General features: G+C 41.9%; 1 protein-coding gene across 1 annotated transcript in view; it reads right to left on the bottom strand.

The window, feature by feature from the left end:
- chsy1 (chondroitin sulfate synthase 1) overlaps nucleotides 1-15,002 on the bottom strand; it is a 49,876-nt gene that overhangs the window by 32,336 nt on the left and 2,538 nt on the right. Inside the window, 1 exon segment of the mRNA XM_029426953.1 lies at nucleotides 13,180-13,675. Within this exon segment, the coding sequence (XP_029282813.1) occupies nucleotides 13,180-13,675 (496 nt within the window).

Genomic DNA, 15,002 nt, shown 5'->3' with positions numbered 1-15,002 from the left:
GTCCTTTTTACTATCTGCGACCCCTTTAATAAAAAAATTAATAAAAAAAACTCATTGGATGATGAGCCGCTCCACTTCCTACTCCTACTTTTCGTCTGAAATGACGACTATCCTCTTCCTTTGGATGGATTCATTCACACTAGTTTACTTTTTCCGCTTCAGTTTTAAAAGATTCACATTTACATACAACTTCCTCAGTTTCAGTTCCAAAAGTATTCTCTTCAAACAATATTAAAAACTCCAGCAGCCGCTTATTTAGCTGTGTTTTATGCCAATCAGATTCACTGTGGCTGGGCTTATTTACATCTAGAGTTAAACTAAATGATAAAATATGATGTTGTCCCCCTCACAGTATTTGTGGCAGGTTTAGTAAACCCCCTGAACTGCTGCGGCTCGTAGCCGTGTGCATGGCTGTTACTGACTGAGAAGGAATCCCATTACATGTATTGATTCACCTACATTATAGGCAGGCTGCTCCTCCCCAAACACATGTTCACCTACACCTCATTGTCATTCCTATTTGGAGCCAATACACATCAGTTAAAAAATTGTTATAAAAATATTTTTAAATCAAGATATGTTCCCTTACATAACCAATAGAGTGAAAAGAGGTAGAATCCTGTTTTGAGATGAAAATCCCTTATACGTTTGTGATACCCAGAAATAATAGGTCACTGCATAAAAACAGAAATAGTATAAGATACATTTCAAGTCATATGGCCCACCCTTATGCGTGTTTGGATTAAAAGGCCTCCCAAAGTTAAGAAGAACAATCTCCCTTGTTGGTGATTCTTAAAATAGCTTCAACAAAGGAGCTGTGAACGCTGTTATAAAGAATCAATAGGCATACAGTACTTCACACATACAGTATATGACCACTGAAAAAACAGACGACACAGGCTTCTGCTCTTGCACCCTTTGATATGTGTTTCTGCCCGTACCATTACACATTCTTATAGTCGTGTATAGCAGAACTTGTAGCTGTGGTCACTCAACAATGATTAATTTATTTCATTTTCCAGCTGTTTGAATTTCCATTCCCACTTCTTAAGTTATTTTATCCCAGGCTTAGGTGAAGTCTGGCCCAACAGTACATATGGACAAGCCTTATTTGGCTATACTGAGTAAAAAGGGCCCACTAAGGCATTTAGTAAAAGTGTCCCAATTAAGTGGCACTTTGGGGGTGTAATAGAAAAATAAAGGAGGCATTGGAAAAATGGGAAGGTATTTGGTGAGGTCCAGAAGCTACAGGTGTTATAAGCCATGTTAATGGATTGGTAGTAAGGGTGAATAAACGTCGACTGCTTATAACTGTACTGTATTTTCACTTTTCATGTGTGAAAGCCGAGCAGCTGAGCAACACATTCAGGTTCAGCTTAGCATAAAGCTTTTAAAGATGCTTTGTAAAAGCTCACTGCCAGTGCTCCATATTGTTTTAGGGCCCTTGACATGAAAAGATTGACACAGAAACACTTAATGAGGAGTAATGGCAACAAGGACGAGTCAGCAGTAAGCTGACAACTGCTCAGTCTAATTAACCAAAGTGAATGGGCTAATCCTCCCCTTCACACCAAACACTGGGAGGTAATTGCCTGCTTGACCAGAGTGCATACATTTCAACAAGGTGTTGCCATTAGAATGACGAGTAATTGTATATCTGCCTGTTCTGCTGTCATAGAGAGGGGTGACAAAATCTACATCGTCTGCTTCAGGTTCCTCCACAAACATCTGACCAAAGAGGGCTGCAGCTGATATACCCACAAACTACCTCAATAGAAACTGATGGATAGTAGGAGAAAGGAGAAAACCTAAAACAAGATGAGCACAAGCAAAAATCCATGATGTAAAAGGCCAGGACAATATAATCCATGAAGAACATGCTTACCACACAGAGTTGTTAGGCTGCTCATCTGACAGGCGAACACTCTGCTTAATAATGTAGACTGTGGGCCGTAGGAAGCAGCTGCTCTACGAGGGATGTGAGGATGCCAGAAATGTAGTAGATACCAATACCAGTGAAATTCCACGATTCTCCATACCAATTCAAGACAACAGTAAAAACAAAACAATAAATCCCATGTACTAGTACACTCCTTTATTACAGTTTGCATACTGTTTTTTGTTAGGAAGTTAAACAGGTCAGAATTATCTCTCTAATATCTATTAAATGGATTTATTCAAGTTTCTCACCAAAAACTACATTTTCAAGACTACATTGAACACATCATGATGAAGTTTATAAATGTACCTTCACCCAATAATAATTTTTACTGAATTGAGCTTGAACGCACCTTACTGCAAGTCAATAGCACCTCTGTTACCGGCTGCTAACAGCTAACAGCTAACGTTAACTAGCTCTACTGCTGTTGTTCACAATGTAGTATTAGGAAAAATATGGTGCATTCCCTGGACGTGTCGATGTCCCATGTTAAATTCCGGCCTTGGGACCTTTGTAACGATCAAAACTTTAATGCCTTTGTATAGTGACTGCTTCATTTTGGAAATAGGATATATTTTTTTTTTTTTTTTTTTTAATCACATCTTCTCTCTATATACAAAAAAAAAAAAAAAAAAGAGAAGGCTGACACTGATCCTGGCCCAGGGCAGAGAGGGCAGAGAGGGGCTGGCCCTCCCTCTGGGCTGCTGGCCGTGTGCTCATTTAAAAGAACGGCCTGATTAACCCAGTTCTTCAGTTCATGTTGTGATGAGCAAAACCCTGCAGGGTGTCTACTGTATGTTTTAAAATGAAGCCAAGGACTGTCCAGCGTTGGTGCTTATCATCTTTAAATTGCTTGTTGCTTTAGTTGTCTTTATTCTTCATGATTCTCCCAACAGTCAGAGCTTTAAAGTTGGAGTTGAAGAACAGAGAAAGAAAGAAAAAAAAAAAGTTCAGAGGGAGGAGGAGTCCAGGAGCATGACTAAGGCCTACGTTGGCAGAGCTTTAGGGTGCCAGTAAATGCCAGCAGCTTTGGCCAAGCTGACAGGAAAGAGGAGAAGGCTTCTGGGTACAGGAGAGAAGGAAGTTAAACTGGAAGAGAACAAAGGTCTGAGGGAAAGAGGGAAGACTTGTTACTATACTACCGCAAAAGGTTTCATTCAATATGTATAGATGGGCAACACATGCGCTAGACAGAGCCGGATGCTGACTGTAGTAATGGAAAGATGAAGAAGACACAGCTACAAACACCATTCATATTTACAATGCCATGCGAGTCATATCAGATATGAATTCAGACACATTCTTTCACAATTAGCCAAATTAACTGTGTCTCAAGAAGTATTAAAGTATAAAAGTGAAAACTGGCTTTGTGAATGGAGGAGAGAAAAGAGAGACCATGTCAGCATTCTGCTTCAACAGTCCTGGCAGAGTTGGGAAGCATACAATTAGAGGAAAAGAAGGAGGTGGTGTAAAAAAGGAAAGCAGGAGCATGAGTTGGCAGTGGGCTGGATACAAAGGAGGAGCCTGGCTCGCACTGCAGCTCTCTCTCTGGCTGCAGTGACAGACTTAACCTCAGCCTGGAATAAGAGAAGTGGTCTGGAGCAAGGCTTTTCAAGAAGCAGACACAAAAACGAACAACATTTTCTTATCCAAAGGAAAAATCACTTTTTCTGAGGATTGCTGGAATGAGTGTTCCAAGTTAGATTCACCAAACTCTCTGAACTGAACAAACTTGTGAATGTGTTGCACAAGTTAATGTACCTTCAACAGATTTCCATATAATTGCCATAAAAAGCTACCTGTTCTGCTCCATGTGTGTCAGAAAATCAGCAGACAAAAGAGTAAATAAGTGTAGCACTGCCAGTAGTCATATTAGGGGACCAGAAACAATTAGCAAGTTAAAAAGTTGCCTTAGGTGGTCCGACATTAAGTAATAGTGCTACACTGCAACAGACGATGGTACTGGACAGAGACCTGCATGGAGACCCTGAGGAAGCGGAGGGAGTGAGATTCACTATTTAATTGTATTAGCTGCGGAGTATATATGCTATTTTACTTAACTTCAGGATAGGCCTGCACCATATAAGGAAAATCTGCGATGTGCAATAACATTGTTCAATATTGCGATGATGATATCACTTGCGATAAATAACAACAAATACTGAAGTGTGCATATTAACTATACGATTCCTGTGTCAGCCTGGTTGTCTTTAAATTCATAACCGGATAAGAATTTAATATTTTAAATAGGTTAAATCTTGTTTCTAGAGCAGCACCATTGTACCCCTGAGCAAGGCACTTAACCCAGAGTTGCTGCAGGGGGGCTGTCCCTGTAGTCAGTGTGTGTGTGTGTGTGTGTGTGTGTGTGTGTGTGTGTGTGTGTGTAAATAATATTATTATCTTTAGGCACATTTGATACGAGGTTTCAGTAACCATCCCTAAATAAAATTATTGTATTATATTAAATGATCTTTTGTGATGTTACTAGCCCATTACAGGAGATCCTGCACACACCCGTCGTTTATTTGAACAGCAAACTACCGTCGATAGCAATCGCTTTTTCTTCTTCTCAACCTAGATTTTTTTTAAAGGCAGCCGGCAAAACTACGGTGTACACCACTCCTTACAGTAGAGCAAGTGCAGACGTTCCTCGGTTTGGTTGCTGATGAAAGGATTCAGCAAGTCTCCCGTTTTCACGGCAGTTTCATGATGCGTCGCTACAATGATCAGCTGATCACCCCGCCTACACTGAGGCAGTACTATCTGCAGTGGCAAACGAAATAGAGAAAAGAACCTGGCCCAGAAGTGAGTAGAGTCTAGCAGAGCTGTACCGCGCAGTAGAAACACGGCATTAGATAACAGCTTTGGCTCTTGAACTTCACAACAGACACTTTCTTTGCTAACACACATTCAACTAGGGATCGAATGCCTGAGATGTTATCCGGGATGCACAAATAATGCACTGGAACAGATATTCATTCTACTCAAAGTTGCTGAATATTATTCAGGATAAAAACTATGATTAAAGTTCTGGCAGTTATTTCTTCAAATCAATTCATTATAATATTCATATCAAGATTGCAACATGGACCAAAGTTGTTGTTGTTGCATCTAGAGGAACCACTCTGTGATCACGTGTGCCAACGACAACAAGTATGACTACGTGCATGGTACTGCATCATTTCCTGTGTCACTTCTCAAATGCGTTTTCATGACAAAACGTAGTGTGGAGAGCAGACGGACTCATTCCTTCTGGTCAGAGATCGTGTAGTGTCACCCCGTGTCTCCGCTCAGTCATGTGTGAGGAACTACTTAAAGACAGCAAGTTGTGTAGCGTGAACAGTACAGTGGTTTCACCACTTTGAATGTCGTGCATGTGAACTTGGACTACAACGTCATTCACATTCACTTAAGCAAAATTCACACTACACAACTTTTAAAGTAGTCATCGGACGACTTTAAAAGTATTGCTGTATTGTCGTTGGCTGTAGCTCCCCGACAGGATGCGCCTGCGATGCATGTCTTTGAACCGTTCATACATAGCGTCTGATCTGATCGGGGCTTTTGTTGTGGAGCGTTTGTGAAAGGGTCATCACACTTTAATGATGCTGCAGCAAATGATCTGAGGTCAGTTTGAGGTTTATATTTAAATCTAACCCACGAGTAGTCAGAACTAGTCGAGAACTTGTTCCAACTTTTTAGGATGATAGGAAGATTTGACCGGATGAAGCTAGTCTATACGTTTGTTTAACAGTTCCATACAGTACGGACTCCAAATGCTAGACTCATGGCCAGGTGAAGGAATGCCATTTACTATGGACTGGACTACAGTTTGTAGTGGCTGGACTACAAGTGTCTTCCAGCTATAGTGTGTTGACTTGGTGTGCTTCATCATGCTGTGCTGTGATCCTCTTACACAAGCTCATGCCAGGGTGCCAGAACACAAGTTGGAAATAAAAGCTATTTCGGCCGACAACCAAAATGTTAAATGAACCTTTCTTAATCAGGCAAGTTTCAACTCCAGCTGCAGGCGGAGCATCATGCCTGGACAGCCAGGATAAATGGCAGGTGGCAATGCTGATTTCCATCATATAACAACATAACATAATGCTCGTTTCCAAAAACAAGCATTATGATCAAAAGCGTGCACAATATTAAGTTCTGCTGTAGAGTGCATGCACAATGTGAGTTTGTTCAAATGTAACCACAGATTAAACAGACCAGTACAAGTATACATATATTACTGTTGCCTCTCTTTTAAAGTTTCAGTTCTAGTCTACATTTGCAGCATGTTCTTCACAGTATAGCCTATACGTGTGCTTGAATGCATACTGCGTGTACCACTGAAGCCCAGACAACACACTTATCATCAGGTTAGATATGAAGCCATGTGCAGCTGGCTGTGAAAGAGAGGCTAATTAATATGTGAAAATTAAACTGAGATAGGAAGGGATAAATGGGAACGCAGCTAATCCTGAAGAAAAGAGGCAGTACTGCGAGAGTACAATGGTGCTGTTGTTGGCAGGACAAAAGCACATGCTGCTGCAAAGTGAGAGGGCTGGCCGCAGGTTTGGCAGTCCTGCAGGCCACTCAGCAGAAGTTAGGATTAGGAGGTGGACTCGAAGCTCTCAGCAGTGCAGCCTTGTGATTCCCATTATCTGTGTTGGAGCTTGTTTGTGAGCTGGCATGCAGGGTGGGGGATGGAATGGTCTCAGAGCTTCTGAGGAAAGCAGGCTATTGCTCATCTCAAGGACAGCATTAGCACATACAGAAAGCAGGCCTCAGACCTGTGACATTCAGGTACGGCTGGGCTGGATTCTTAGTCTTTCATTTAGGTCTTTAAGGAGCATGCAGATAAAAAAAGACACAAGTGGTTACAGTGTAACACAGGGGAAGGTAACAGGGCTATGCACTGGAGGAAGCAGGTCCTGTGCAGAATGAGATAGGACTCAACTATGACAGAAAGTAGAGCTTAATGAGAAAAGCCCACCCACAGTAACGAAGACTTTAACAGGTTCCAGTGGTTGCTACTAGACCAATAAAATCTCCCAGAATGTCCCCATCATGCATAGCAGTTGACTGCTGCTGCAGCCACACACAGCCTGCACTTGATGCTGCAGAGCTGTAATTCATGCTAATTCAGCACTTTAGCCTTACATTTCTGTTTATTTTTGAATGATGAGTGTAAACATGGTGGAGCCGAGCCTACTTTAAGCACGATGCAAAGGCGCTGCTGGGGAGAGACGGAGGAGAAGCACACAGAGCGGAGTCTGAAAATACAACGTAGTGCTACATACAACAGGGGAGACAGACACGTACAGAGGAATGTTATGTGCTGAAGATCTTGATGTCTTACATATTAAAACACACTTATTCCATTTAACAAACAGACAACTCTATAGAAACAGCCTCTGATCACAGAGTAAATCCACACAGAGCGAGTAAACAACACTAACAATGTGTACTTTCAGCAGCACACCTTGAACACAAGTTATTTCAGTCATCCAAGGTTTCAGACAGAAAATTCCTGTTCATGTTCTCATACACAATGATAAGGGACTGGGAATGTATTTATCTTCACACACTTCAGACTTCTATTGAGACAGAGAGATGGTATATACATATAGTTTGTGTTATATACTGGATTACAAATATTTGATCAATTTGTACTTTTATGCTTTAGCAAAAAAAACATTTAAAACTGTATACCAATAAATCTTTGAATAAAAAAAAAGCAAGGCCACCCTAGTAGAGAAGAACTTCTAACCCTAACCCGAAATGTAAACCCGTCTGTGTACAATTCTTCCCAAAGTTCTGTAATAGGCAGCCACAATCTGTTAGCAGTCAGAGGTGGAGACAAAATAGACAGAGTGAGACAGACAGAGAGAGAGAGAGAGAAAGACACAGAGAAAGAGAGAGACATACAGACAGACAGAGAGAGAGAGAAAGACACAGAGAAAGAGAGAGACATACAGACAGACACAGAGAGAGAGAGAAAGACACAGAAAGAGAGAGACATACAGACAGACAGAGAGAGAGAGAAAGACACAGAGAAAGAGAGAGACATACAGACAGACACAGAGAGAGAGAGAAAGACACAGAGAAAGAGAGAGACATACAGACAGACACAGAGAGAGAGAAAGACCCAGAGACACAGAGAAAGAGAGACATACAGACAGACACAGAGAGAGAGAGAAAGACACAGAGAAAGAGAGAGACATACAGACAGACACAGAGAGAGAGAGAAAGACACAAGAGAAAGAGAGAGACTACAGACGACCACAGAGAAAGAGAGAGCTACAGAGAGAGATACATACAGACAGACACAGAGAAAGAGAGAGACGAGACAGGAGAGAGACAGAGAGATATCATACAGACGACACAGAGACAGAGAGACAGACAAAGAGAGAGAGACAGACAAAGAGGAAGAGACAGACAAATAGAGAGACAGACAGAAAAGACAGACACAGAGAAAGAGAACAGACACCACAGAAAAGAGACAGACAGACAGACCAGAGAAAGAGAGAGACAGACACAGAGAAAGAGAGAGACAGACCAGAGAAAGAGACAGACAGACACAGAGAAAGAGACAGACAGACACAGAGAAAGAGACAGACAGACACAGAGAAGAGACAGACAGACACAGAGAAAGACAGACAGACACAGAGAAAGAGAGACAGACAGACAGACACAGAGAAAGAGACAGACAGAGAGACAGAGAAAGACAGACACAGAGAAAGACAGACAGACACAGAGAAAGAGAGAGACAGACAGACACAGAGAAAGAGACAGAAAGAGACAGACACAGAGAAAGAGAGAGAAAGACAGACACAGAAAGAGACAGAAAGAGACAGACACAGAGAAAGAGAGAGACAGACACAGAGAAAGAGAGAGACAGACACAGAGAAAGAGACAGACAGACAGACACAGAGAAAGAGAGACAGACAGACACAGAGAAAGAGACAGAAAGAGACAGACACAGAGAAAGAGAGAGACAGACAGACACAGAGAAAGAGAGAGACAGACAGACACAGAGAAAGAGAGAGACAGACAGACACAGAGAAAGAGAGAGACAGACAGACACAGAGAAAGAGACAGACAGACACAGAGAAAGAGACAGACAGACAGACACAGAGAAAGACAGACAGACACAGAGAAAGAGACAGAAAGAGAAAGACAGAGAAAGAGAGAGACAGACAGACACAGAGAAAGAGAGAGACAGACACAGAGAAAGAGAGAGACATACAGACAGACACAGAGAGAGAGAGAAAGACACAGAGAAAGAGAGAGACATACAGACAGACACAGAGAGAGAGAGAAAGACACAGAGAAAGAGAGAGACATACAGACAGACACAGAGAAAGAGAGAGACATACAGACAGACACAGAGAAAGAGAGAGACATACAGACAGACACAGAGAAAGAGAGAGACAGAGACAGAGAGAGAGACAGAGAGAGAGACAGAGAGAGAGAGAGAGATACATACAGACAGACACAGAGCAAGAGAGAGACAGACAAAGAGAGAGAGACAGACAAAGAGAGAGAGACAGACACAGAGAAAGACAGACACAGAGAAAGAGAGAGACAGACACAGAGAAAGAGAGAGACAGAAAGAGAGAGACAGACACAGAGAAAGAGACAGACAGACAGACACAGAGAAAGAGACAGAAAGAGACAGACACAGAGAAAGAGAGAGACAGACACAGAGAAAGAGAGAGACAGACACAGAAAGAGACAGACAGACACAGAGAAAGATAGAGACAGACACAGAGAAAGAGACAGACAGACACAGAAAGAGAGAGACAGACACAGAGAAGAGACAGAAGAGACAGACAGAGAAGAGACAGACAGAGAGACAGAGAAAGACAGACACAGAGAAAGACAGACAGACACAGAGAAAGAGAGAGACAGACAGACACAGCGAAAGAGAGAGACAGACACAGAGAAAGAGAGAGACAGACAGACACAGAGAAAGAGACAGAAAGAGACAGACACAGAGAAAGAGACAGACAGACACAGAGAAAGAGAGACAGACAGACAGACACAGAGAAAGAGACAGAAAGAGACAGACACAGAGAAAGAGACAGACAGAGAGACAGAGAAAGACAGACACAGAGAAAGAGAGAGACAGACAGACACAGAGAAAGAGAGAGACAGACAGACACAGAGAAAGAGACAGACAGACACAGAGAAAGACAGACAGACACAGAGAAAGAGACAGAAAGAGACAGACACAGAGAAAGAGAGAGACAGACACAGAGAAAGAGACAGACAGACACAGAGAAAGAGAGAGAGAAAGAGACAGAGACAGAGACAGAGACAGAGAGAGAGGATGTTGGGTTTAGGAACAGTCAGAGAGATAAGAGCATGTTGAGACATCGCTTGTGAGTGTGGGCGGCTCACTTCCTGTGTCTCGGTCTAGAATGAGCAAGTCTGACTGACTATCTAGAAATAAAGGCCAGAAACATTTAAAAAGATGATGATACATTAGAGAACTGTTGGGTTTTCTATCCAAATGCATTAACCTTATCCTGAGGAAGCTGACCCAGGCTGCATATTGGGGTCCATTCCGAATTAAATTGAATATTTACTTTTTCTAGCTTTTAAAATCGTCAAGCTTGTTTGACTGAATTAAAAATTGAAAAAGACAAATATGGGTTTTTCAGTGTCAAGGTCCTGTGGAATGATCCAAAGAGAAAGCTGCAGTGACAAGTGATGTAGCAAAGAGAAAAAGCAGAGCTAAAGAGAGATATTGGACTAACATACACCAGCTGGACAAGAACACAAAGACTGCTTCTGAATGGTGCTGTTGCTCTGTGACTGCTGCATGTGTGATGAGCAATAACATGTTCAACATATCAACCTAGAAGGTGATACTATGCGCTTACGAGACAGCAGACTCTCTACATCACTCCATTCCTGGTTTTAATTTCAAAATAGAAAATTATTAAATATGAAAAATACAAACTTGACTAGTGAAATTGGAGTGGAGCAATGACTCGAGTCTTATGAGAAGAACCAGGCTTAGCAGGCAGACTGACACCGAGCTGCTCATTATTGAATGCATTAGTTGAACCCATGCTCTCAAACACTGACTGTGTGCGTCTGTCCGACAAAAGTGATGTCTTTGCACCTCTTGCGTCGAGCGCGTAGGCTCTGCAAGTTGTCGCAGTGTGTGGTCGTGCGCCTCCCAATTTCTGAAACCAGAAGTGACAACAAATGGCCTTACGGACATGCCATCTCCTCTTGCGTCACTTTTTTCTGTTTATTAGCCATAAACACAACAGTTCTTCCCAAGCATCGAGAAGCTGTATAGCAGAGTATGCAGCCATGTTTGGTCCATGACATTCTTGCTTATTCAGAGTCATTCGTTTGTACACCTCCTGGCTTTTGGGAGAATCCTGCAACTGAGAACACGCTGTGCATAAAAGTCTGTGTGCACTCGGAGTTCCCGTGCCATTTTTGGTGCATAAAGAAAGCTTAATAGGCCAGCACCCTATGCCTGCCTCCCTCTAAATGGCTCTGATAGGTTCGCCCTGTAAGTTTTTTTAATAATATATATATATATATATATATATATATATATATATATATATATATATATATAATACATATATATATAATAATAATATATAATATTATATATATATATATATATAATATATAATATATATATATATATATATAAATAATATATATATATATAATAATAAATATAAATAAATAATATAAATAAATATATATATTAATTAAATACATATATATATATATATATATATATATATATATATATACACATATATACACGACTACAACAACATGCGAGAGTTTTACCTTGAAATCTGCATTGAAAGACATTCAAAAGGTGAATTGTGCTTTTCAACTTTCTCCTTGCACTTTATGAGGACGCCTTCTATCGTTCCCAGATCACATGATTCATGTGAGCAACAGGTCTCTGGCACAGCCATGTCTGGACATGTGAGAGAAAAGGCTGCGTGTAGTAAACACTCCCTACTGATGATGAGGGGGCGGCATGTCTTTCAGAACTCTGTCCCTACATGGCGCCGCTGCGGGGGGCTCATTTGGTGAGCGTTGTTGTCTTAATAACTTTTCTCATGGCCTACGATGACAACACTGACTTGCACAAGTCTCAACAATGACCATACATCCAGCAGGCACAGTGCAACCAGTTCCAGCTCAGTGAGGAAGAAGTGTTTTTCACTTTCCTCTTTGAACTGAACACATGCCACTTTAGACTACCTCCAGCCTGCACTTGTATGTAAATTGGTGTGAACTGAATGTTTGCGATTGCGAGTCTCAGAAGTTGCTGTTGTGGGATTTATGTGCGACTTGAAAATAACATACCTGTGTGCGCCACAAACATCACGCCGCACTGCAGTCAGGACACAGTGTAGCAGCCAATGGAAACCCAGCGATTGGACCAATATATTGGCTTTCGGCGATTGGCCGGTTGTTGAGCGATTTTTGCTGCACAAAACTGAGGAGCCTCGCTTCACTTTAATCATCTGGTGGGTAGCAAGACACGGGAACTCAGCTTGGTCTGCTCGAGGATTGCTGCGGTAGCTGGTGTAACCAGTGTTAGGGCATACACCAATTCAATTACTTGCCCAATCTCGTTTTTCCTTTCCCTCTCTTTTTATAGAAATGAAACCCATCGAGTTCATTTTCACGTAGACAGCGGCACCGAGAGAGAATCAAAGGGAGTGCTCTGAGGGCCACCAACGAATATAATTTCTTGTAAAATGTCTGAGGTAATCTGGAACACCGGTGTTGTACCGAGTTTATTAAATATGTGTGAAATTGTCCTCACCATGTTATCCCCACCTTATATGTTATGTTCTCTAATGTAACAGTGGCGATGATGACTGCGCCTCATGTCTGGAATGACAGATATTTAGTTTGTCCCTGCCATTGTCCAGTTAACCATTACTATAACCAATAACTAGCCTAGTATTTATGTTTGCTAGCTATCGAAACTGAATGCTGCTATGAAACTGCAACAAAGCATTTTGTAATTTCTTGTGCTGAAAGATGCACAGCAAAATTCGAGAAAAGGTGATATGGTAACATTACTATTGAATGTTGTTACATACAGAGAAAGCTTTCTACAATCTCAATTCTTCATTAAAATTCTATTTAGGAAAATGCCCTCACTCCCTGTTTTATTACTTTTCTATGATTTCTAAGCAAACATATTCATGATGGACAAACCATCTTACCTCATAGGACCAGACACACTGGACCCCGGCGAACCTCCTGACACAGCGGCCCACCTCCACGTCCTCATGAGTGGTGTACATCTCCTGTAGACACTCTCGGATGTGGGGCACCATCCTCTTGAGGACCTCACGGCTCATGATGACCCCTGGCCCCCCCATGCAGAAGTTCTCCCCAGGTTCCAGGGCCAGTTTCCCCAGCTCGTCCCGGGCTCCCATACCCGTTTGGCCGAGGAAGATGGCCTCGCTACTGTTGAGGCTGCGCAGGAAGCCCTCTAGCTTCTCACTCTTGATGTAGACGTCGTCATCGGCCCTCATGAACCACTCGTACTTGTCCAGGTAATGGTCATGCATGTACTTGAGCATCATGAAGGACTTCTTTTGCGGTGGGTACGAGTCATCCACATTCTTTAGAGCTACTATGGGAATGGGTATGGAGGTGTCAGAGCCCTCGCTGGAGAAGAACTCCACACGACCTGGAATCGTCTGTGCCCAAGTCCTGTAAACACACACAGAAAGGGAAGAAGTCAGAAGAAGGAAAGATGACAAACAAATAGGATTATCTGTAACGGCCCCCAATAACACATGTTAAATAGATATCGTGACAAGACAAATTAAGATAAGATATAGTGTAATCATATCTTTCCCTGATTTATTCTAGTCTATACTGTATAAACTCTGTAAATTACTGTGCACTGTACTGATTTTTGCTCTTCTGGTTGATGATAAACTACAATGTGTTGTCTCAGTACCTGTACTCTGTGCAATGAAAATAATGAATGTGGTCTAAATAGTAACAGGCAGACAACAGTGGGATGCTCCTGTGGTTGTGTACACACTACACTGGGTGTGGGTCTGTGTGCGCAGACACCGCATGTTGGCTGCTTTGAGGTGCGTACAGGTCGCATGGTCACACATTGAGGACACTGACATGAGCAGCCGATGAAATTTACATCACGCAGACCCTCGTGGCTTTCTGGAGGTGGAAAGCACAAAATTACCCAAACAAAACTACTCTGCATGAATGTTTGTTTTATTGTGAATGTGTTAATATATGGTTACCAATAACATTTGAGTTGGTACATTGTGACAGACCCCTAAAAATGTCATATTTTGTGTAGTTGGAGACTTGCTTTGCTATTGAGAAATGCTGATCGGGTTTTCACACCAGTCCAGTCGACAATGCCAGCATCGTGTCAATAACTAACAGCACTTCCACTACATTTATTCATCACCACACAGGGGGTTCTGTGTGTGTGTGTGTGTGTGTGCGCGCGTGTGTGTGTGTGTAATTTTACCAAAACATCCATGTACATATGCATGTCTATGTCTGTTTGCTTTTTAAAGTGCTATATAAATTAAACAAACTTGTCTCCACTGGGACAATCTTGCGTGGATAAATCTCAATTAAAATTATTTTATTAAAAAAGGAAGCTCACAGTGTAGTCAAAACATGTGGAAATAAAACGTCTGTGACGCACGTTTCCATCAGATCGTAGTGACTTTCTTCACTACATCTGCATCAGAGGAAGAAAATCATCAGCTGATGGAGAGCAGGAGAGGGAAGTTACTGGACCGTTCTCATGGTTGTCCAACAGGAATCATTTAGGACTTTACAGACAGTGTGGAAGCACACGGAGAAGATTCTCACGAATAAAGCTACGAGGCTATAGCGTCTCTAAACAGTTCCTATCATTTACAGTCATGCTTAGAGTCTGAGTTGAAAAATTAAGCTGTCCTTCAACTTGTTAATGCCCTGAAACTGATGCGTAATGGTCCTCTACGCTAGTACCACCAAACGCAGAAGGGATCTTTCATGTTAGAAT

Source organism: Cottoperca gobio, chromosome 3 (genome assembly GCF_900634415.1).
Source record: "Cottoperca gobio chromosome 3, fCotGob3.1, whole genome shotgun sequence".
NCBI classification, from domain to species: domain Eukaryota; kingdom Metazoa; phylum Chordata; class Actinopteri; order Perciformes; family Bovichtidae; genus Cottoperca; species Cottoperca gobio.
This window is presented reverse-complemented; position numbering and strand designations above follow the sequence as displayed.